This window comes from Hesperophylax consimilis, chromosome 20 (assembly GCF_061612785.1).
Source record: "Hesperophylax consimilis isolate HC1 chromosome 20, BYU_Hcon_1.0, whole genome shotgun sequence".
Taxonomy (NCBI): Eukaryota; Metazoa; Arthropoda; class Insecta; order Trichoptera; family Limnephilidae; genus Hesperophylax; species Hesperophylax consimilis.
This window is the reverse complement of record NC_142855.1, coordinates 19,863,806-19,888,890: the sequence shown is the minus strand read 5'-3', so window position 1 is coordinate 19,888,890 and position 25,085 is coordinate 19,863,806. Positions and strand designations below refer to the sequence as shown.

Genomic DNA, 25,085 nt, shown 5'->3' with positions numbered 1-25,085 from the left:
TCAGATCATTCAACTTTTCCTCATCCTAGAACTTTAAGAGGAGTTTGCTCCAGTTTTCAAACAAACCCACTAAACGAACAGAGCGATAGTAATATTTTGTCATATGTTAAACATAAATTTTATTTGTTAATGGAAAGTGATTTCAATGTAACATTGATGACAGATTAAATACATATTTTTTTTTTTTTTTTTTTTTTTTTTTTTTTTTTATTAACGACAATTTTAATTACAAAGTTAAGTATATTATTCGCAGTCCTCCTCACTAGGTATTCCTGTTCCGAGGCGGACTGTAGGTTTTGGTATAGGTGTAGATCGTGATTTCCTTGTTAATTTCTACAAAAAAATTTAAAAAATTGTCTTCACATTTGTTCAGTTTATAATTTTATTGATTTCCTCATCTTCGTGTTTACTTAGCCATATTTAGATTACCGCGGAGGCAGCTTACAATAGCAGGAATAGCTTACAATAGCAGGAATAGCTTACAATAGTGAAAATGCAGCTACTACTGCCCGTGTCTTCATGATTCAAAGTTTACTCTCTCGTTATATAGAAGTATTCCATATACTCCCTGTTAAAACTATGAATGCAGCACAATTGTTTACTATTATTAAAACAATTATAATGGGTCTTCAACAGATAGGATTTAATGTTTTCTGTTTAGTTAGTGATTACAATTGTGTTCATTAATAGAAAAGCTATAATGTCTTTCAGCTCTCCCCGCAATATATAGTATAGTCTACTGCCATCCATACAATGAAACTCTACCTTTATCTTAATATCGGAAAAATATGAATATTCATAGCTTATCGCTTATGTTTATAATATTTTATATCGGTGATAATAATTGTAATTTAATTGCTGAAAACATGAAAAAAACCATCGGCAGATGCTAAAAAAACGTGCGAGGAGCCCATGTCTAACGACGGCCCGCGACCGACTGGCTGGATGGGCGCTGGACTCACACACACAGCTATGTGGTCGTTGGTATCGATGGTCTAAATAGAACTGCGGACGTGTGGATTTCTCATGTTCCCGCATAGCGAACTAAAGTGAGACATCAATAGCGTGTCATTTCCTCGCACACTCTTTGCGTAGCAGTGTCACACAGTTGATTGTGTTGGTGTATTTGTTTCCGATTGTTAGCAAAAATCTCTGATTTTTAATTGAATTTGAAAACCATGTAAAATATTGTTTTTTAATTCGGTGCATAAATGTATAACGGAGGAATACCTAAAATCTGAACCCAGAATTTATTATATTTATAGAGTTATTAAAGTTATTAGAAGCAATGTGTAGTAAATACACACCACAGATGAGGAACGGTTAATCAGAATGACGCTTATCAAGTATTATTGTTTCCAGACTTCCACGATCATACATCTGATCAGTAGCTGCGTTCTCTTCCATAAAATGACTTATGTGCTTAAGGATTAACACTGAAATCTCTTTGCCCGAGTTCTTTTAAAAGACAAAACGTGAAGCTTGTTCAAAATGTTCAACAGGCGTTGTTGACTCTAGGTGAGCAATACTAGCTATCACCCAATAATTGCTGCTCATGCCCAAATCTTAAACCATCAAATGAAATAAAATACCTAGGAGTCATTATAGATATCCAATTACGCTGGGAGGCCCATATTAACTCCATAACTAAGAGACTCCGTAAGTTATGCCATATTTTTTATTCTCTACGATCAATCCTTGATATAAACACTCTAAGAACTGTATATTTTGCTCTATTTCAATCGATAGCAACGTATGGCATCATAGGATGGGGAGGTTGTGCAGCATCCATCCTCTACCCTCTAGTGACCGTTCAAAAACTTTTGCTAAGGGTCATCTTCAAATGTTCCCCCTCTCATCCATCAGAGCCACTCTTCAAGAAACTCACAGCCCTTGATATTCGCCAACTGTATATCAAGATAGCTCTTATCCATATCTGTAAAAATGGATTGATAAACTCTACACAAACGGACATACATACACGCTACTCAAAGCACGGAAAATGCATAATTCCTGTAACAAAAACCACTTTTTCACAAAGGCAATACTCATACATCGCACCTAAAATATTCAACACGTTAAAAAACGACATCAAAAACACTTACTCACTTTGCAACCGGTGTGCATAAATGGATATCTGAAAAGGGGCGAAATTTCTTTAAGGAACATATGAACCTATATCACCAGTAAATAATTTAAATAACTTGAATATTACTAAACAATATATTTCTTTTTCATATTCATCATTAAAAAAAATATATATTTACCACCACTGATATGTTTCTTATACTCTAGTATTTACATATTACGAAAAATATTGTGACAATAATTCCACATTTGTGTACATATCCTTAGCCGTAGCTCAAACGTGGATTTACACAAAAATTGCCGATATATATCTATACACCTATGTTACCATAACACGCACATGCAAATCGCTCATCAAGATATAACTTATCCCTACTTTCTTACCAAATAGTACTTTCTTTGATTTTATATTGTATTTGTATTCTTTTTTTAGAAATACACTTGTACTTAATGTACTTGTATTTTTACTACATTTTTAATTCTATTTTAATTACACAAATGTACTTGTATTTTTTCTTTTTTTTTGATACATGCTCCTTGTATTATTTTTAATTCAATAATACGTATTTTCTTTGATATACTTTTTATATTATTTTTAATTTTTCTGTTTTCCACACCTATTTTTTATATTCATATATCTTTAACTTATGTAGATATTTTGCATTATTTTTAATTCCTTTATACTTCATACTTGTTTTAGATGTATAAATTATTTTATTTTTATATTATTTTGTTTTCATTCAACTTATTTTTAATTTGTATTATTATACTTAACATAAAATTGACCACTACAACACGGGCATGTGCCTAGTGTGGTGGCCAAAAATTTACCCGTTTACTGTAATGTATAAACTTTACTGAATAAAGAACATAAAAAAAAAAAATACAATATTCCACATTTTGCAACAACTGCTGATTTCATAGGTATATTTAATTGGCACATTGTGGAATATTGTCAATGTAAAAACTCCATTCAAGGGAATAAGATTTCCAAATCCCCTCCAGCAACCACTTTCTTTTAAACTTGGTGAAGAAAATGTACTATTCTTGGAAAAATGTATTAAATGGTTAGGTTCATGGAAAGCTTTCAATAATAAATTCAATTCACTGACAAGAGAAACTCACTTATCTACCACACATACACATACAACTCGTCGTCTTTTAGAAATGGCTAAATATTGTATAAATAGTTTAATTTTCAAATATTTTCTAAAATTGATTTTGAAAGTACAGAGCTATTTAATATCAATCAGATAAAGTATTTGAAGTCGAATCGAAGTTGAGGATACAAGATCTGCTACCTTTAACGTTGTCTTTGTCTGCATATGGCCGTATACAGATTGACATTGTAGATTGTAAACCCCAGTCCAGTACCAGTTCAAATATGCAATCAAATTTCTCTTTTTCTGGATTGTATAAAACATAAACTAACATCGAAAATCATGCAAAAGTTAGATAATGGAGAAAAGTGCCTCGGTATCTTCATTGACCTCCGCAAGGCATTCGATAGCATATCCCATTCCAAACTAATAGAAAAACTAAAGCAAATTGGAATAGATGGAATAGCGCTATCATGGTTTCAAAGTTATTTAAATGAGAGACTCCAATATGTTAAAATAAATAATACCTTAAGTGAACCCGAAACCACCTCTTTTGGCATTCCGCAAGGAACTGTCATCGGTCCAATCCTTTTTACTATTTATGTAAATAATATGTTCACACTCCCAATAGTTGGAGATATCATATCGTATGCAGACGACACTGTACTGATAACAAAGGGAAAAACATGGGAGGAAACAACGAGGATAGCAAATTCTAACATAAACACTCTAAAAATATGGTTGACCAAAATTGCCTGTCACTAAACACTGATAAAACATATTTTATCCCTCATAGAAAGAAAAAAACGTCGAAAATAATGTTCGAATTAAAATCCACTCTGCCGAGTGTGAAAATAAAGAAGAATGTAATCATGTGAAATGTTCACCCATAACGGGAAAAAATAGCATTAAGTATCTGGGTGTTATAGTTGACAGTCAATTAAAATGGAGCAAGCAAATCAAAAATACTATAACTAGAGTAAGAAAACTAATATATATATATATTTATTAGATTAAGAACAATCTTATCATCCAGTATGATTAAAATTATATATTTTTCTCTTGCCCAATCCATATTACAATATGGTATAATCGGTTGGGGAGGGACTTTCAAAACTAACCTTTCACCTGTAGAAAAGGTTCAGAGGTTAATTTTGAAAGTCATCCTAAGAAAACCATCGATATTTCCAACCACGCAGCTGTTTGACTCGTTTAGGGTTCTTAGCTTAAACAAAATTTTTAAAAAGAATGCACTGTTACAAATTCACAAAGACCATTTCAATTCAACAATTTCTACAAAAATAAGTAACCGATCTAGATCACGTGGTAACATAGACATTCCTAAATGTAAAACTAGTGCTGGTCAACACCATTATACTTATCAAGGTATAAAATTGTTTAATGCCCTTCCGGATGAAATTAAAACTGAAAAAAATTACAAAACATTCAAATCACAAATCAAATAACTTTTAGATAAACCCAACGGTAATCACAAGTTTTAATTTCATTGGATACATTTTTCAAATATTTTTTTATGTGAACTCATTTGTAATTTTTATTGATTAAATTTTCCTAAATTCACTTATGAATTTAGGAAAATTGATTAATGATTAATAAAAAAAATATAAAAACAAGATTTAATTTATAAAAAAAAAAAGCTACATATCCTCTAAAGTTATATTATGCGCTTCCTAATATGCGTTTATTGTTGTTGCATTTTATTAAGTACCCATTTCATACAAGATTGCCAGCTCGGTCTTTGAACAATTTACAACTAGTACTGTACCTACATTCTATTATTTCGTACCTAATAAGTACATTTTTATTTTTATATCTTATTTTTTCTAAGTTTAGTAACTATTATATTATTTAAGTTATATTTTTTAGTTTGTAATTAAATTTCTTATTTTCTTAATTTTATTATGTTTATCAAATTTATCATCTAGTTTTATAACTATTTGTTAATTTTTAGCTACATCAACTAGTGAAATTTTACAACCTATAAACCACAATGAATCCCAACACTCCCCAACTCAAACACGAGAAATAATTTCTCAATTGAGTTGGGCAGTTTTCGTTAAAAATTTCTAAATTTTTCGCAATCAGCCTCGAAATATCTACATTTGTAAATTATTGTAATGTGTTTGTATATTCAATAAATAAATAAATAAATAAATATTTACTGAGAAAGAATTCTAGCAAACAGAAGCCAGTCTCCCTATTCTTACATACCTCGCAGGTTATTGTGCTCGAATCATGTTCCAATTCCATCACTATCGATAAAATGTTAGACATAGATTGTAGTAACTCGTTAATAAGGAATATGGATGGAGGTGGTTTATTATGTCCTCACCCTGACATCGTCAATGCCATAATTCATAACTATGTTACTGTTTAAAAGCTTTTATCAACCAAATTTGAGAAAATATTTTTAGATTACGATAACCAGCGAGAATTAGTTATACAATTGACAATTGATGATATCAATGATAGAGATTTTTTAACAGATTTTAATTGTCCTGCTGGACATTCTTCAAATATTATTTTGCAATATTTAATCAGAGCCTCTATAAATTCATTGTTAAATAATTATGTCAAAAAAAGAAATGATAACTAAAAAAGTTGTGAAAAATCGCTAAATCTACACAATTAAAAAAAAACATTCTTGACTGATTGATGTACACCATTACTGGTACACCATTACAGGTACACCATTACAGGTACACCATTACTGGTACACCATTCCCTCATTTGACTCAACGGGATATTCCAAATAAAGAAATGCAATATCAAAACAATATACCTAAAGTATTTATATGTGTACTAGTTATAGTTATTTGTATTTTCAGATCCACCCACACTAGCTGCCCAGCAAACCTCTGCAGAAGAACAACAGAAGACTGCTACACATTATTTGCAGATCCAACAACTTCACAACATATATTACATATTCCAATACATTATAATAAAATTATTCTGTTTTTCTCAAATGCGGCAATCTAATTCTATTTACATTTCTGGTTTCATAATTTGTGTATATTTTTATTAAAAACAATTTCATTCATTATTTTTGAATTTAGTTGTTCATAATTTTATGTATAAAAATGAACACTTAGCTCTTCTCTCATTTGATTTATTTTGTAAACTTGCCTTTCCTTAGAGTACATCTCATTAGTTTGTTCAAGTTTCCTTCATTGAACAAATATAATAGCTGGTAGCAGTAATCTAACAATAGCAGATAAAACACGCTGCCAAGGGTTTTTTGCTCCTAGGCCCTGCAGGCGGCTTAAAATCAATATAGTAAAGTTCTCTGATAGTAGCTTTTCCTCTTTGTATGTACAAAATGTTTAAAATCTGTGCAAAAATTTACTTATCACCTGATAGGTACCTCTTAGGCTAAGTGACCATTGATGATGCGGAAGAAATTTTTTGAATTTGTTTTTGAAAAAAAATCATCAAAAACGTCACTGGAGACCAAAATTTCTTGTTCATTTTCTACTCCAAATAATGTCAGGAATTATCAGTTAAAGTAAGTCAAGTGCGTCCGTTAACACCTGTACGAGTATATATCATTTAAGATACATATTTTTGCTTTTTATGTAAGCTCAATGGAACCGATTCCAAAAATAGCCGCCTCCCAGAAAAATCAGAAAATTTAAGCTCGGAATTTTTTTTTATTTTTTTGTTATAAGTTGAATTGCACAAAGTTTAGAAATTTCAGTGATGAGAAAAAAATCATCCGACTTGTGGTAATTAATGATCACGGAAGTTGTTCGGAGGTTCGACCTGTGCCTGTGTAAATGCTCATGCGACCGTTTATATCAATCTGTAAATTTATTTGCGGTTAAATGGCTTCCTTTCAACAACGACCTGCTACTGTCAAATTTACTCGATTTTGTTAAGAAAGACAAAAAGGCCCAAATAAAGTGTTGAAATAGATTTTGGCTTTAATTAAACAATTATCTATGCGCTTTTGTTCCGTCAAAGGCGACAATTAATTTCGTTTTATCCGAATGACAGCTACCTACCTGACATCTGCTGACGGCAACCGGCTCCGTATTCAAAATTTCAAATACGTAAATGTTAAAAACAGAAACATTAGGATTAGAAAGGATTGGACCGATAATAGGCCACATGCATCACATTTAAAAAAAAATCCGGTTTAGGCAAATATTCTAAGACGTTCCGTATTTTTTTTTAATCGTATTTTTGAAACCCTGGTGATTTTTTTAAAATTTCAACTCGAAAAATCAGACCATTTTTTATAAACCGGAAAGACGGGACATAATTTTATATGTGCAAAAAAACGGTAATTAACTAGCCGAAAGTCATTTAAAAAAGAACGTTTTCCACACGAATGTCACAAAAATGGCATGAAATTGTACGGAGTTCTGTTCATAACATCTGTCAAAACACCGCCATCTTTAGCAAAAAGCATAAATATACCAAACCACCTACTCATGCAAAAAGTCAAATCAAAGGTTAAGTGGTTAAGTTCGCAGAGAACAAACAATAAATCTAGTAAACGTTAAACGTCAATTTTTGTTGTTTGTTTTTGGGGTGTTATGCCGTGTTGCGCTAACTCCTTCTTTAGCCGACGTTTCGGACAGCGTTGCAGTGTCCATCATCAGGGCAGATCCGGTAGATCCGAAGATGTGACACATCTTCGGATCTACCGGATCTGCCCTGATGATGGACACTGCAACGCTGTCCGAAACGTCGGCTAAAGAAGGAGTTAGCGCAACACGGCATAACACCCCAAAAACAAACAACAAAAATGCTTTTGGCCGTGAGAATCTAAAAACTTACCGTTAAACGTCAAATTCAAAAATTCGCCGGATATCAAAGTGTTGCCGTATAAAAAAAATAATCAGTGTGGAATTTTACAAAATTAAGGGAACATAATCGGAGACGGAACATTTTCATGTAAATCATTCAAAATCCATCATTAAAAATAATACTATGCATTTCTAAAAAAATTACTAACGTTTTCGTAATCTTAGTAAAAAAATCTATCCACACTTTTATCCTTCATTTTAATTGATTCTGAAGAATTTGTTACAAATATTAAAAATGTGTCCACTTCCGAAGTTATTAATTCATCATCTAGAATAATAAAATCTGGTACTTACCGCTAAGTCCGCTAACTTTATAGTTATACACGGGTTATAAAGTTTTAAAATCGTTGAACGTAAAATATATTAATTGTAAGGTATTGTTTTATTAATCTAAACTATAAATAACTTGCATCCCTCGTGCGGCATAATTTTATTTTTTTTAAATTCAATTATTATTTCGCCGAAATAAATTAAAATGTTAGCCTTGGGCAAAACCTCGATGAACGAGGTTGTGTCTCGCCTTAAGAATTGCTTTAGGAAGTATAGGAAGGCTGGTAATTCGCGCGGGCGCGTTAGACCTGTCAAAAAACTTCCGAAAGAATAAGTTCTGTAACTTACTAAAATTACGTTAAGTGACTTTTGGTGTCGTTTACATTGGGAATTTGGCCAAACTCGCCTTCAAGAGCGATTTACAGGAAAAAACTTACGATTCTAACCCCAGCCTTAGAACATTAACAAATAACATTTGAGTTTAAACACACATACACTGGCATAATGAAGAAACTGATTAGATTACTTACCATTTCTTGTAATGAATTGAATTTGCAGCAACAATTTTTAAGAACACTATTACTTATATTGGAACTTATTTTTTTTTAACTTAGTAAACAAATAAAAGTAAACACTTTATTAATAAAGTTTAGTCGTTCCGATTGAGGTTAGGTTTTGCTAGACGCTAGACGTTAGTCGAAACAAAGCGCGCGCAAGCGTCACACGTGGTTACACGAAATGTGTCATAATAATATGAAAGGTGGCGGCCGAAGCGCGCGCCGGTGGCGGTGCGCGGTGACGCGGTAACATTCGAATTTTCGATGCGTTCGTTCCCGAATAATGCGTTTGCCGTCAAACAAAGTATTATATTAAATTAATTAAATATTGAAAGTACTTAAATAAAATTTATATTGTGACAAAAAATGTATAAAAACATTATGTTTAACAATTTTAATTAGTGGTCCACCTAGGTCCTGGATGGGCCCAGGACGTAGGTAGTCATGACCCCCCCTGGGCTGGGGCCCAGGGGGGGGGGTCATGACCACCGTGACCCCCCCCCTGGATCCGCCACTGGATGTGGAGCAACTATTGTTAAGATTTCAGGTACTGAAATATTAATATTGGTGCTTGTCACCCTAATGATGTGGCAACATTTATTTTGTGTTAGCGATTGCCGGGGCAATTTCGTATTGCCACGGATTTAATTTTTCTTCTCTTGTTACCATCCGTCTTGGGCGGGTCGTTTTGGCAAAACGGCAGAGCTGCCAGGTTTTCACTTACATGTGGTTTATAAAACCGCGGAGAGAGATAGCAATATTGGGCTCACCTTACATGAGCTGCCCTACGGGTCTTTTTTATTGTTAAATAAAGACCAATATTCAAGAGCTGGAGTTATTATTGAAGAGTTACTCCAGTCATACTTCCTTGGAATCTGGTGACTCACCACGCCGGATTGCTCTGTCAGGAGAGTGAAGTTAAGATCCTGAACATTGGTCATTCAAGAGCCGGATGATTATTATTTGGATTGATCCATTTGAGATGGAAGATCATTATTTGGAGTGGTCCAGTCAGGCCTCATCATCATCGGGAGTGGTCCAGTCGGCGTCCTCATCACCATCATTGGATTGATCAAGCGAGCCTCATCACGACGCTCGCATGCACAGCAAATCAGGTTGTAGCCTTCCTTTCATTGTCCTTTCAAATTCCATTTAAAAAAGCTAAATATCTGTGTAGATGCCACATTATTTCGTATTGATTATATCGAATTATATTCGGGTGTTCATAATCAGATGCTTTCAAAATATAGCATAAATTTGTTGGTGATAATAATTTTTATTGTTGTATTCTGCCGAATAACTTTGCTTTGCCTACGTACATCTCTAGCCACGCGTTTGCAAGGTTCGTCTTGCATGCCATAGTATTTTGATTGGTTTCTTTATAATCCATAGTATTATTTTTTTTCACGTCAAACGTCAAGCTGCCGTTTCGAGTTGTGTATTAAGTTTTAAATCAGGTTATTGTGTTATTCGTTTCTAAAAAATGGAACTCGACAAGTTGGTTAGACAGCGCGGGGTGTTGAAAGGTTCATTAACGAGATTTGAAACCTATTTAAGCAACGAAAATGATATTAGGCCCAGCGTATTGTCGTCGAGATTAGATGCCATCAAACCTTCTCTGATAGAATTCTCCAAAATTCAGCTGGAGATTGATTTATTGAATAAATCAGAAGATCATGACGCGAGGGATAATTTTGAAGGTACATATTTTAATTTAATTGCATTAGGACAGGAAATATTATCAAAATTTAAGAAGATTGAAAATGTCCCGATTACATCTGTGAATTTACCACCAATTTAAATACCTATTTTTTTCAGGAGATAATCATAAATGGTTGACTTTTAAAAACTCGTTCATTGCCCTAATTCATGAAAACTGTAAATTAAATAATGTTCAGAAATTTCATTACCTTATTAGTTATGTGTCCGGAGACGCACTTGATTTGATTAGTTCTCTAGAAATAACCGGAGATAATTATAGTTCAGCCTGGACGATGCTTATTTCAAGATACGAAAATGTCAGACTTATTGCAAATAGACATTTGAATTTCTTATGTAATGTTACACCGTTAAAACGACAGAATCATCATGAATTGCGAAATTTAATTGATCAAGCAAACATTCATTTGAGAGCTTTACATAATTTAAAGCTTCCAACAGAACATTGGGACACATTAATTATACATATTCTAACCTCAAAGTTAGATAATCACACACGTAGCCTGTGGGAATCCATGGAGTGCGATAAAGTTTATCCTACGTTCGAGCAGTTTAGCAATTTTATTTCACAAAGGTCGCAGATCCTGGAAACTATCCAAGGTGATAATGGTGGAATGCAACAGAAAGCGGAACCAGTTGCAACAAAACCAAAGTTTTTTAATTTTAAGGAAAGGAATTCTACGAACAAGGTTACGTTAGCGTCAAGCAACGTTAATTGTATGCTGTGTAATGACAGCCATTTCATTTATTCTTGTAAAATATTTGTTAACAAAGCACCAGCGGCACGAAGAAAGTTCGTTTCAGAGAGCAATTTATGTTATAACTGCCTAAAACCGGGGCACCCTTCAAAGGTGTGCAGGTGGAAGGAAAAATGCAGTGTTTGTGATCGAAAACATCACACTCTGTTACATATCAATACTGATAATGTACAAGCGGGTACTTCAACTGGCAAGGGTCAGTCGGAGGCACCAGTGAATTTAGCGTGTCATAGCGACATGAACGGGCGAGAAATTTTACTATCTACCGTAATAGTAAAAATAGAAGACGCGTACGGTGGAACACACAAAATACGCGCACTTTTGGATTCAGGTTCAATGTCTAATTTTATTACAAAGGATACTTGTAAGAGATTAAATTTGCATTGTGCAAAATTGAACATACCTGTTTCAGGTTTGCATAATAATTTAATTCATGTAAAGGAAACAGTTGACATTAAATTTAAATCATTATGTTCTCAATACGAGGATGATATATCTTGTTTGGTATTAGATGAGATTTCTTGCAATCTTCCACAGACCGTGATTAACCCAAAAATGTTGAACATTCCAGACGGTGTCCGGTTAGCTGATCCGCAGTTTTACCAGCCAGCTTCTATTGATATGCTGATCGGAGCAGAGGTTTTCTGGCAGGTGCTTCGTACGGATCAGATACAGTTAGGAAAGGGTAAACCTACATTGCATCGAACGGAGCTAGGCTGGATAATATCAGGAGCTGTACAGAGTCGTCATAATACGAGGCCAGTTAAAGTTTGTCATATTTCATTAAATTCTTTGCAGAACCAAATAGAAAGGTTTTGGAAGGTTGAAGAAACCGAAAATAGTAAGCATCACTCTCTGGAAGATAGTGAATGTGAAAGGATTTTCGAAGGCACGCATAAACGCGATGCAAACGGTAGATTTGTAGTCAACTTACCGTTTAAATCTAACCTATCTCAATTAGGAGATTCATTTAGTATTGCTAAAGGTAGATTAGCGTCAATGGGAAGGAAATTCTTAAGACAACCTAGTTTAAAGGAACAATACTCGGAATTTATTGATGAGTATCTTGCGTTAGGTCACATGACTGAATGTGAACCTCCAAAACGTGATGAAATTACTTATTATTTACCACATCACGCTGTATTTAAAGAAGCAAGCACAACTACTAAAATTCGTGTTGTTTTTGACGGGTCGGCTAAACCCGCTCGAGGGATTTCTTTGAATCGCGCTCTAATGATTGGGCCCACCATTCAAAATGATATATTTTGTCACTTGGTATTTTTCAGAAAACATCAATATGCAGTCACCGCAGATATTGCAAAGATGTACCGCCAAATTAATATCAACCCGGAACACAGAAATTACCAACGTATATTATGGAAAAGGGATGCGGAGGATTGTTTGAAACATTATATGCTAAACACGGTGACATATGGTTTGGCTCCTTCGCCTTATTTAGCAATACGTTGTCTGCACCAGCTAGGTAATGACGGTTCATTTACTCATCCATTAGCTAGTAAATCCCTTAAGGAAAATTTTTATGTAGATGATTTTCTTTCTGGTAGTGATTCCATTGATACTTGTCACGTGCTTAAATCCCAAATCATTAATGCGCTTGCTACAGCAGGCATGGAGTTGCCAGAAACGGCGAGGATAGTTTTGGTTACTAGTAGTCCTGTCGATTGGGAAATATTTAATAATTATTCTTCATTAAGACGACTGAGGCGCGTAGTTGCTTATATGTTACGTTTCATACATAACTGTTCTAAACGAAAACCGATGCGGGTCGACGAGCTTTCTGTAATCGAACTGGAACATGCCATGCATGTATTAATTTTGAATGCTCAGCGATTCGCATTTAGTGATGAAATAGCTTCTTTGTGTAATGGAAGATTTGTATCTAGGCAGAGCAAGGTAAAGGCACTAAATCCTTTTATGCAGGATGCGTTATTGTGTGTTGGAGGTCGACTATCACAATCTGATATTACCTCGGTCTCTCAAAAACATCCAATTTTGTTACCACAAAATCATAAGTTGACTGACTTAATAATAACCCATCTGCATTATGAGAATTTGCATTTAGGATGTAATGCTCTGCTCGCATTACTGCGTTTACGGTTTTGGCCAATATTTGGTAAAAACGCAGTAAAGCGAGCACTGCATAAATGTATTGTATGTTTCCGAGTCCGTCCGCGCGAGTGTCGCCAGCTCATGGGTGACCTTCCTGCTGACCGATTCCGAATCCAAAGACCATTTTATGTAACCGGCATAGATTATGCAGGTCCATTTTTAATTAAGTCTGGTTTAACCAGAAATGCCAAGAGTGTAAAATCTTACATATGTTTATTTATTTGTTTTTCAACGAAGGCAATTCACCTAGAATTAGTGACTAATTTAACTTCAATGGCATTTATGAATGCATTGAAAAGATTTATAGCTAGGAGGGGTAAACCCTCACGACTCTTTAGTGATAATGGAACTAACTTTACAGGTAGGGAACTTACTGAACTGTTTGATTTTTTGAAGGCATCTGATAAGGAAATCCATAATTTTTTAGCCCAGCAGAATATTAGCTGGAGTTTCTTGCCTCCCCGCTCACCGCATCACGGTGGACTTTGGGAAAGTGCAGTTAAAATGACTAAGTTACATTTAAAAAAGGCAATGCGGTCAACTGTTTTGACATACGAAGGCATGAATACCATACTAATACAGATTGAGGCTTGTTTAAATTCCCGTCCTCTGACTCCATTATCATCAGATCCAAATGATTTAAACGCACTCACTCCTTCACACTTCCTTATTGGCGACAACCTGTTAGCATTGCCTGAGCTTGATATCCATCATCTGCCTACAAACAGGCTTAATATTTACCAAAAGATGTCTACCGTTGTTCAATCTTTTTGGCACAGATGGAGCCGGGAATACCTAGCAGAATTGCAGAACCAAGTCAAATGGCAAGAAGGACGTCAACGCAGTTTACAGCCTGGTGACATGGTCATCATCAAAGACAACCAACTACCTCCGCAGTACTGGAGGATGGCGCGAGTGACGGAGATCCACCCTGGTCAAGACGGACGCGTCCGCGTCGTCTCCTTGAGGACGGCCAGAGGTGTCACCAAAAGAGCCGTGACACAGCTCTGTCTACTTCCCATGGAGGATCCTTCCTCCAACCTGGATGAAGAACCAATTACAACACTAAAAGTGATGTTATGTGTGAATCAAAATGCCGTCAGGCTCAACAGTGCCAAGTGATAAGATATTTTCTCATAAGTGGGTGCAGCGCACCAGAAGTTTCTACGTTATTAGACTTTTATTTTTTAATGTCAAGTCTGACATAGGGTTATATACGTTGTCATAAGTTTTTTGTTATTATTTTGATATCCATGTATTGAATATTGTTTATGTCTGTATGTGAACTTGTTGGGCAAATTCTGAGTACCAATGTTGCAATCTCTTCCTACATTATTTTATGAAAAACGACTATTCCTTAATACTCGTTTTGGGGCGGGAATATGTTAAGATTTCAGGTACTGAAATATTAATATTGGTGCTTGTCACCCTAATGATGTGGCAACATTTATTTTGTGTTAGCGATTGCCGGGGCAATTTCGTATTGCCACGGATTTAATTTTTCTTCTCTTGTTACCATCCGTCTTGGGCGGGTCGTTTTGGCAAAAACGGCAGAGCTGCCAGGTTTTCACTTACATGTGGTTTATAAAACCGCGGAGAGAGATAGCAATATTGGGCTCACCTTACATGAGCTGCCCTACGGGTCTTTTTTATTGTTAAATAAAGACCAATATTCAAGAGCTGGAGTTATTATTGAAGAGTTACTCCAGTCATACTTCCTTGGAATCTGGTGACTCACCACGCCGGATTGCTCTGTCAGGAGAGTGAAGTTAAGATCCTGAACAACTATACTTTTATAAATGCGCTCTGTACTAATTACTATTTAGTTTATTTCTTAGTCTTATGTATCCCTTATATAATTATATGTACCAATGTGCTGTACTTATTAATGTTGTATTTTTAATTAAGAAATTTTCTCTCATTTAATAACTCATCAATACAATTACCTTTTTTTTCACTTCAGTCTGTATTTAGTATAATATTATCTCATATTTTTCCATAATTGGCTAGAAATTACATTGTATAATCCACACTCATCAGCCTTTAGCGGCGGCCATCTTGATTCAGTGTCCTGGCCTGGGGATCTAGGAGGTATTGGATGGAGAGGGGAGCATTCGTCACCGTTCGTTCCTTGCATTATAAACAAAAAAGCCAACTAAATGTTGCCACAATCAAAGATAATTAAAATACATTTTTTACTAACAATTAAATTTATTATATAACACAGTAAATATTTAAAAAAATAATAATAATTTACATCAATGATCACTGATCAATTCTTGTTAAATATAAAAATAACTCTTATTGACAACGGGTATATAATATAATCATGAAGAAATCAATAACAAACCACCCAAATTATAATATATTCTAAATATTGTTTTTATTTTGGAGTTAAAGTTTAAAAAATAACTTATAGACATTATTATAAGTCTTTTATTATTTAAAATTTGTCAATATGTTATAAAGTAGGTCATAAAAACAGTTATTAGCAAATTGTTATAAAGAAAGTCATAAAAATAAGTAAGTTTTGTGTACAATATAAATTGCAGATAATATAATTGAATGTAATTGTTTAGATAGGTACGGATATGTAAATTAAATACATCTGCACTTAGATGGGCAATAAGAACAATCAATTTAACAGTAACTAGAAACATACAACTTTACATGTAGATATGACTGCAAATAAACCATAAAGTTAGTTATTACAAGTAATTAAAAAATAAATCCATTTGGGATTTTACATGAAAATAATATTTTATAACTATTTAAGCTTTATTATTGGTAGGAAACATAATATTAAGTTAAAACAATAGTAATTTACTATCCCCTCAGGCCTCTGGCATATTCTATCAGAAGGTCGGAGTGTTTTCGCTTTAATAAAATAAACACTTTAATTTATTTTATTTTTACATTTTAATCCCTTTACACACGAGTGTTAGACTCTCGTAAAGGTAAACATGTTTAATTATTATTTTAAATATATTCTTATTATGTAAATTTAAATAATCATATCGTTTATAAAATATTAAAAAAAGAAGGAAAACTTCATTTTTTAATTAAATTCAAAAATGGCTCACTTTCCTTTTTGTATTAAAAATTAAAGATAGCGAAAAAAAAAATTAAAAACACATTTTATGTTACAAACAAAATTTTCAAAAATTATTCTAATTTCGGTTCGTTTGATTCCAAAAGGTGTACATTTTCATTATCATGTGCTAAACTTCTAGATTTGAATATAAAGCGTAGTGTTTTATTTTTATGTGACACCTTACGAGAGCTCTCCTGTCTGTACAGTGTAAAGGCAGGGGAACTGTTTCGCCACCCGGTTGGGAAACATTGTGAGCCGGGTTAAGGTAGGGGCTGTAGGAAGGGTTTTATTGATGCAGGTCTTGAAGTGGCCCGGTTCATATGAGAGAGGAAAATCAGACAGTTTCTAACACAGTTTAGAGAATATTTCTCACCTCATTCATATGAGAGCCTCAGTGGTCGAGGAGTAAAAATCTCGACTAGCAAGCTGGAGGTCGCGGGTTCAAATCCCGACGTGCGCGAGTTAATTTTATTTTATCGATTTTTGTTATTTCACAAATTACTCACTAAAAATAATATACAGTGTATTTGTGGCACGTTCCAGAGTAGAATATACTCTCAGTATCGCCCTGGTGTAAGACCACCATTCAGAATTCAATAGTTGACCAGATCTGGAGAGCCAGGTACTTCCCCAGCTTCCTTTTCCTCATCTCCTTCCCCTCCCCCTACCTTCAGTCTCACAACATACCCCGCATGGGAATGCCATAGTTCACTGGTTCTAGACGGTTGGGAGCAGTTGAGACTCTTGCGCGGTTTCACATTTAAACAAAACAGTGCTGCCAACTCAGCTCTTTAAGAGAAACATTTAGCTCTAAATTAAGGTAATCAGCTCCAAAAAACTATTTAGCTTCTTGGACCCTTTTCAGATATTTATACAGAACTCATTCACGTAAAAGGTAGGATGCAAAAATATTCTCAGGAACCGGTTCTTTTTTATCAGAATTTCTAGCTACCCCCAAGATGTAAAAATGTATGTTGTTAAAACTGCTTGCCCTCCAACACCATGAACCAAAAAACCCATGGACGGAGCTATTCGAGAACACTTTGAAGCCGCGGGGTGATGGGGAAGATGTGTGAAACGTCATGTCTTGTCTCATCAAATACCCCAAAAGATCATAAGCTGTTATAACTGCATTAACAACACACAAACAGAATTATAATAGTTCATTATGCACCACTTTACATGGCTGATGGCTGCCAGGCAATTTCCCCTCACCCTTGATTTGGCTTCAATGCCATTCATACAACATCTCTGTCCAGGACTTGTTCGGTCCATGTCCGATACACCTATCATTATATTATTACAATTTGAGTCTTGTTAACTGACAGTTGACATTTGTACTATTTAAACAACTGATTACAGTTACTAACTGTTCACAGTTTCACACGTCAGTAAAGTTACTAACTGTTCACAGTTTCACACGTCAGTAAAGAACACTTTTATAGATGAAATTAATCAGTTTACATATTTAAAAAATAATCATGAAAACTGCTTCAACTTTGAAGGAATCAAAAACAAAAATGATGCATGATTGTATTTTGAAAAGATTGAAAATGCTACAAATTAAAAATGTAAAAAAAAACCCTATGCAAACTAAGTATTTCCTGAACCACAATAAAATCATTCGCGTATTTGCACATTTCTATTGAAGATTAACACTTGGTCTTATGTGTGAACCTTCTGTCTTCCAGTCTTGGATATGGTCTCCTTCAAATGCTTCCAGCTTTGCCGATTCTCGCGCCATTCACCCATCGGAAGCCGCCAATTCTCTTTAGGTCTGCAGCCCATCTCATCTGTGAGCCATCTCCGTTTCTTCTTTGTCGCCTCCTGATGACGCTGTAATTAAAAATGTTGTCTGTTAGTCGTGTCATATTATAGAGCGAATTTATGAAACCTGATTATTTCTGATGCAATTTAAAATAAAATCCATTTTGTAATAATACATAGGTTAATTTCACTAACAGCTCGACGGGTTAACTTTGCAGGCGGTTCAATGAGGAAATAACTTATGTTTTAACCCCTTCAAAATATCTACACTAGCGACCTCACCGACCGCAAATAAAGTTAAGTTTGTCAAACTGTATAGACTAGCGTTTTATGTTTTATAAGTACATTATGTTTTAGTTTAAATATAAATTCATTATCACCCCCCACCCCCACCCCCAAATACACAAGCACAGTTATTGAGGAAATCTTTAGAATTGTTATCTTTTTGAAGTGAATACCGCACAAGAGTCCCAATTGCTCCCGACTGTATAAGTAGGGAAGTAATTTAACAATATCTGCATTTGTTCCTCTGTATCTAATATTTGAATGAATAAATAAAACAATATATAATGGTGTAAATACGATATAATATAATTAGCAACATTACCAAGTTGTAAACAGTGTCAGTATCGCCCTTGTGTGAATAGAATCACTGCTTTAACTGGGTCTATCCGTGCTAAGTGACCAGGTCTGAATAGGCAGGTTTCACTTTCCCCATCTCTTTTTCCTGTTCACTTCCTTCAGTCTGAAATGGGAATGCCATAGTCTCATTGACTACGGGTAGTTGGCACTCTTGTGCGGTAATCAAGTAAATGTTAAAAGTAGTAGTTTAAAATGATTTATTTACTTGAGGGATTGAAGTGCGTGGTGCGTGGTGGGTGGTGCGTGGTGTTTGGAACGTGGTGCGGAGACCAGGGCTTCTAGAGATGAAAATAAAAAAATTACAATATCATTTTATAGTCCACCTTAAACTCACAGGTTCCATGAAATAGTATTTTAGTGTTTATTGTGCACTACGCCAACAGTAAAAACAATTAGCAACACAGTGTCCGGAAACTAGTAGGACCCAGAACCATGAACCCTTTCAATCTTAGCATTTAGGTTTTCCACACTTAAACTCACTTCCCGTCATCCGATCAAGCTAAAACTTGGCAGATAGACTCGTTGTCGATGACAATGCATTCTATCAACTTTCGGTGGCTCTGTTTCAACTTTCAGTTGATTTAAAAAAAACTTCTTTAGTTTTTTTCGGTAACTTAAGGGTTAATAATCCTTTTGAAACCAGGTCTATGCTTCGACGCCTATTAAACTGTGACGGCTTCGCTGGACAGGACGCGTTTCTACCAACAATGGAAGAGAGGTGTCCAGTGAGAGAGAATTCCCTTCAGCATGAATATGGGAGGCCTACACTTGGTGGCTGCATGTGTGGAGGCAAACACCGCAGTCCTGGCCGTGAGGAACTGGGGGGAGACAGCAGGACATTTCCTATAGGTGGACAACTCTCTTGAAGGGTTGCATGAGGTGTGTATCTACGTGGATTTGAAAGTGAAATTAAAAAAAAGACTGGCTGTCATTTCAATTCGCATTTTAAATTTACACAATAGATATTGTAAAATAAATATGTATTAAAAAATATTTGCAACAAAATATTGAAACAATGTTAAAATTTTAAAATAACGACTTTGGCTGAAAGCTTTGCAACATTTGAGGTGTTTCATAGGTTGTGGCAAAAGATTCTTTCTTATTGTTTGCTGTCTGAAATAATTTGTTTCAAATACTCGCTTCATTACCTACAAACATTGTGTGAATGCTTACCTTATAGTTAAGTGGATTCTGGCTGCATTTAGAGTATTTCCCTCAAGAGATGTCCAGGGGCAGAGGTAGATTCTGGCTGCATTTAGAGTGTTTCCCTCAAGATCTCCAGGGGCAGAGGTAGATTCTGGCTGCATGTAGAGTATTTCCCTCGAGAGATGTCCAGGGGCAGAAGAAGATTCTGCTGCATTAAGAGTATTTCCCTCAAGAGATGTCCAGGGGCAGAGGTAGATTCTGGCTGCATGTAGAGTGTTTCCCTCGTGAGATGTCCAGGGGCAGAGGTGGATTCTGGCTGCAATTAGAGTATTTCCCTCGAGAGATGTCCAGGGGCAGAAGAAGATTCTGCTGCATTAAGAGTATTTCCCTCAAGAGATGTCCAGGGGCAGAGGTGGATTATGGCTGCATTTAAAGTATTTCTCTCAAGAGATGTCCAGGGGCAGAGGTAGATTCTGGCTGCATTTAGAGTGTTCCAGGGGCAGACGAAGATTACGGCTACATGTGACGCTGTGGTTGATTTTTGGGGTTAGGTTTATCAATTTATTTATTTTAAACATTATTGATGCAGGCACAGAACATGTAATATTGTCAAATTGATAATAAATAACTAATATTTTCATACATCTTAACACAATTATTATTAACTTTAATTTTAAAAAACTTCAAAATTTTTTTATTATTATGTACTATTATTATGTTGAAAGTTTAAAATACTTTTTAAGTTAATTGTACTAAGTTTAAAATCTGTAATGTTTTTTATGAAACTTGTTAATATTATAATCACAACTTAAAGGTTTTTTGTTGTTCAGTTGACCATTTGGGAATAACTCTTAAATAAGCACTTTTGGTGTAGAATTTACATAAGTTTTATATTGCACTTACACTTTTAATATTATTAAAAACAGTTAATTTTTATATTTCAATCTTATTTGGATTTAGAAAACATGTTTTAAAATATTATTTATTCACTGTTTAGAATGGATATTGTACTTAAGTTATATAACTAATATAACAGTTGTTACAATTGAAGTCCAGCTGAAGGTGGTATAGTCCTATAGGTGTTCAGCGGGTGAGGCTTTCTGGTGACCACGGAGAAGATCAACTATCTCTCTGTGTCCCTTCTCTTCAGCCTTGGAGAGAGCTGTGCACCCATTTACGTCCTGCGATGATGTAGTGGCATTGAACTCCAGAAGTAACTTTACAATATTCACATGTCCAGCGAATGCTGCCTCAGACAACGCTGAGCAACCCATTTTAGTCTGAGTGTTTATTTCTGCCCTGCACTCTAGCAGTATGCGTGTCACTTCGTGATGTCCCCACTGTGCAGCGTATATCAGGGCAGTTTTACCATCGCTATCTGCGGAGTTAATATCTGCTCCGGAATTTAGCAACATGCGTGTCACCTCGTGGTATCCCCGCTGTGCAGCGTATATCAGGGCAGTATCGCCATCGCTATTTGCAGAGTTAGTATCTGCTCCGGATTCTAGCAGCATGCGTATCACCTCCTGATGTCCCCGCTGTGCAGCGTATATCAGGGCAGTATCGCCATTGCTATTTGCAGAGTTAGTATCTGCTCCGGAATCTAGCAGCATTCGTGACACCTCGTGGTGTCCTCCCTTTGCAGTCTTTATCAGGGCAGTATTGCCTTTGCCGTCTGCCGAGTTAATAATATTAACCCGTATATCTTGCCAATTTATGGAAGATTTGTTTTCGTACTTTAATGTGATATCATTCTTTTCGAATATTTTCTTATTTTCCAAGTATTTATCGCTTATGTGTTCATAGGTTTCTTCAGATTGATTTAATAAAAAATTAACAATACAAACATACCCCTGTTTTGCTGCCAATTGCAAGGGGGTCCGTCCAACTTTATCATACGATACACAAACTCCTTGTTTTGCAAATAATTTAAACAATGTATGATTTTGTTTACTCGCCGCTAGATTGATGGCAGTATCGCCCTTACCATCAGTGGCAATCAATAAGTAGGCTCGCTCTTTGTCACTTTCCAGGCCACTGAAGATCTTCAGCACAGTCTCGTAGTCATGATATCTCACTGCTGTAATAAATGGCTCAAATATATTTTCTCTTATGTGACGTGTTCTTTCCAAGGCCAGGTTTATATTAGGTAACTGCTGTGTATTTGAAATATATTCTTCAAAATGCATATTTTTGCCACTGATGTCGGCTCCCATATCTAAGAATGTTGCAAGCATTAGTCCTACCATTGACTTGTCCGTGCAACTCCTCACATTTTCAGTTATTTGGTTTACAATATTGGTATTTCCCTCCTTCAAAGCTATGTTCAGCACGGTTCTCCCGGCCTTGTCTCTTGCTGATATACAGGACATATAGGCTTCCTCATATATCTCCAACAATGCATGTACTCTGTTCTTCGGCTGCTATATGCAATGGAGTTTTGTTATTGTCGTGGTAGAATAGCTGACGATGATCAGACCAATGTTGGTACATTATCGGGTGATTTTCCAGTTCTTCGCGAGGTATTGGCGTCGTTTCAAGCTGACTCTCGATGAACATTCTGATTATTTTATAGTTTGGCTTGAGCAAAATTTTACAAAATTCATTTTTAATCATTATGTTATCTTCTTTACTGTTTCTTCCCTGTCTGAGCCATCTGACGAAGAAATCAGCGCAAAAATATTCTTGTAACATGGAAATGAAATGAAAAGTTCCGTCAGTTTTATTTTGGATTAACCCTAGACTGCTTATGTCTTCCAGTTCCTGGTGGGATAGTTCTGTGTCTGAGAAATTTTGCATGACAAACGTGGGGTCAACGTTCTGGAAAGCAAAGACACAATGTTTTTTCATTATTTCTTTAACTACAGCAATTTGAAAGGTAGGAGGTAGCTTGTTAATATTATTCTTCTGCTCAAAATATTTTTTCTTCTTGACTTCAATGAACTGGTTAAACAAGTCAAACAGATTGGTGATTTTGCTTAAGTTTTTAACTTGTTTAGGATACAATACAGCCTGTATGGCCTGCTGGAGGAACACTTCAGCCAGCATACGGATTTGCAGCGGGACGCCCATTAACTTGGCCACGTCAACCCCCAGCACTCCCTCCACCTCATCCCGCAGCTCTCTGGCAAACTTACACAGCCTCTCCTTCTCCAGCTCTCCGTGTTCTGGGAGTTCTAAGGCTAGGTGAGGTAGCCAGAAGTTCACCAAATAATCTTCCTGCTTTTCTCTTGTAATTTCTTCCAGTTTTACCGCAAATTCTCCCAAATCTTTTTCAAGACGTTTTCGTTCATGGACACGTGTGGTGACTACTGTTCGGCACGTTGTAGCCGTTTTTAAATATTTCAAGAGCTCTAACATTTTCACTTGGTATTCCTCAGAAATCTCGTCAAATGCATCGATCAAAACACAAACCTGCCTCGAATTATCAGATTCGAGGCAATGCTGCAATATACTTCTTAACAACTTTTTATCGGTAGGTAAACCCGATGCGTGTATCAAATAATCTGTAACAGATTGCATGTTTAGTCTGATAGGTAATTTTTTGAGACTGTCAGCCTGACCTTTGAAATTGTGGTCAATACTTAATACCCAAATACCTGAGTCTCGAATGAGTTCCGACATGCGCGTCAGGCTGGTGGATTTTCCCATACCGGGATCGGCGGCAATGATGGTCATCTTCTTCTTCATAATGCTGAAGTCTCTTTCCTCGATGGAGTCCCTGTAGTCCATGGTGATGAAGGGGCGAATGGCTTCCAGAGAGCCGTGGGAGTATTGCCAAACCAGACAAGGGTTACCTTCAATCTCAAGCATTTTAAAATAATGTTTGTTGAACAAACCATCTGTATTTATATTTCCGATATTCAATTCGCTAGAACGCTTTTCAATTTGAAAACAATTTTTTGAGAAAAATAAATCCTCATCCTCTTTGGATAATTTGAAGGGTCCAATAAGTGATAATTTATCCACCACATTTTTGAATATAAATAAATCCTTATCTCCGCTGAACTGAACGAATTCATTCATGGATTTAATGATAAATCGACTATTTAACTTCCTGGATATGTAAACATTTCCATTGTAAACTTCGTTCAGGGAGAAGCCTTCAGCGGATAAACGGAACCAATATATTAGTCTATCTGACTCCTCTCGACACTTTTCCAGAAAGAGGTCCGGTCCATCTTCCTCGGTGGTGAGTATCCTCCCCCGCGCAGCCTCCACCCCCTCCCAGTAGTCCTGGCTGAGCTGCTCTGGATCGCTGATCACCAGCAGTGGTAAACCGGCCCCACTCCTCTCCAGTAGTGCCGTCAGCCTCTCCCTGTCTACTAGTTTGTTCCCCTTCGAATAGAGAATATGTAATTCGCAAAGTCTCGGAAGGTTGTTTGGGATTGTTTCAATAGTCTGGTTGTCCATCGCAAGGTTCATCAAAAAGGGTGAAATCAGTTGATTTATTTTCTCGTTGGGAGTTTCACAGTCATTTCCCAGTAAAAGATCGAGGCTGAGCGTTTCTTCACCTATGGTAATTACATCTCTGGAGAATATTCTTTTTCTAGACGAAGGAGTTAGGTCTTCTAGTTTAAATGTTTCCACAGTCTTAGTTTCAACGGTTGGTTCATATTCGTTATATGATGTTGTATCAATTGGTTGCGATAGAATGATCACAAGTTTCTTGCCGTTGAACTTTTCTAAATGTTTTAATATTGGTCTAAATTGGCTAGTGATTATACTTGTAGATTCAAAATTGAGAATGATCAGGTTACTGATGTTAACATCGGTCTCGCTTAAGCCTTCGAAATCTACAAACTTAACTAAAGTTGGCAAATGTTTCCAACTCAATATAGTGTGATATTTTTCTTTCAAGTATTTTGTGTCCAAAGTTGGGCTTTCCATGAGAATCAATATATTGTACAATCTGGCGACTTGAAATTCAAAATCACTAGTCACAATTATTTGTAAAACACGTTTAGAAGATTCCA

At 35.6% G+C, this 25,085-nt stretch overlaps 2 protein-coding genes across 6 annotated transcripts; one reads left to right on the top strand and one right to left on the bottom strand.

The window, feature by feature from the left end:
• The first annotated feature begins 10,252 nt into the window (after positions 1 to 10,252).
• Positions 10,253 to 15,191, top strand: LOC149414295 (uncharacterized). Of its 5 annotated transcripts, none has more exons than XM_089644328.1 (3): positions 10,253 to 10,553; positions 12,617 to 12,813; positions 14,240 to 15,191. In XM_089644328.1, the coding sequence occupies exons 2-3, from the start codon at positions 12,707 to 12,709 to the stop codon at positions 14,580 to 14,582; spliced, it is 450 nt and encodes a 149-aa protein (XP_089500454.1). In that variant the 5' UTR covers positions 10,253 to 10,553; positions 12,617 to 12,706; the 3' UTR covers positions 14,583 to 15,191. The 5 variants fall into 5 exon arrangements, with proteins under 5 accessions (XP_089500454.1, XP_089500453.1, XP_089500455.1 ...); XM_089644327.1 differs by having other exon boundaries at positions 11,902 to 12,813; XM_089644329.1 differs by lacking the exon at positions 12,617 to 12,813 and having other exon boundaries at positions 14,240 to 15,185.
• A 736-nt stretch (positions 15,192 to 15,927) lies between these two features.
• LOC149414294 (uncharacterized) lies at positions 15,928 to 22,479 on the bottom strand. Its single transcript, XM_089644324.1, has 3 exons — positions 20,137 to 22,479; positions 19,169 to 19,241; positions 15,928 to 18,390 (listed from the first exon to the last, which is right to left on the bottom strand). Exons 1-3 carry the CDS (start codon positions 20,268 to 20,270, stop codon positions 18,220 to 18,222), a joined length of 378 nt encoding a protein of 125 aa, XP_089500450.1. The 5' UTR covers positions 20,271 to 22,479; the 3' UTR covers positions 15,928 to 18,219.
• Between the last annotated feature and the right edge of the window lie 2,606 nt (positions 22,480 to 25,085).

Bases quoted from the DNA above. Each gene is read 5' to 3' on its own strand.
- LOC149414295 (XM_089644325.1), top strand. From the start codon at position 10,337: ATGGAACTCGACAAGTTGGTTAGACAGCGCGGGGTGTTGAAAGGTTCA. The intron at 10,554-11,901 runs GTACATATTTTA...TGAACATTCCAG, and splicing joins CGCGAGGGATAATTTTGAAG to ACGGTGTCCGGTTAGCTGAT.
- LOC149414294 (XM_089644324.1), bottom strand. From the start codon at position 20,270: ATGCAGCCAGAATCTACCTCTGCCCCTGGAGATCTTGAGGGAAACACT. The intron at 19,242-20,136 runs GTAAGCATTCAC...TTTCATCTCTAG, and splicing joins AGAATCCACTTAACTATAAG to AAGCCCTGGTCTCCGCACCA. The intron at 18,391-19,168 runs GTAAATAAATCA...TTTTAATTACAG, and splicing joins CACGCACTTCAATCCCTCAA to CGTCATCAGGAGGCGACAAA.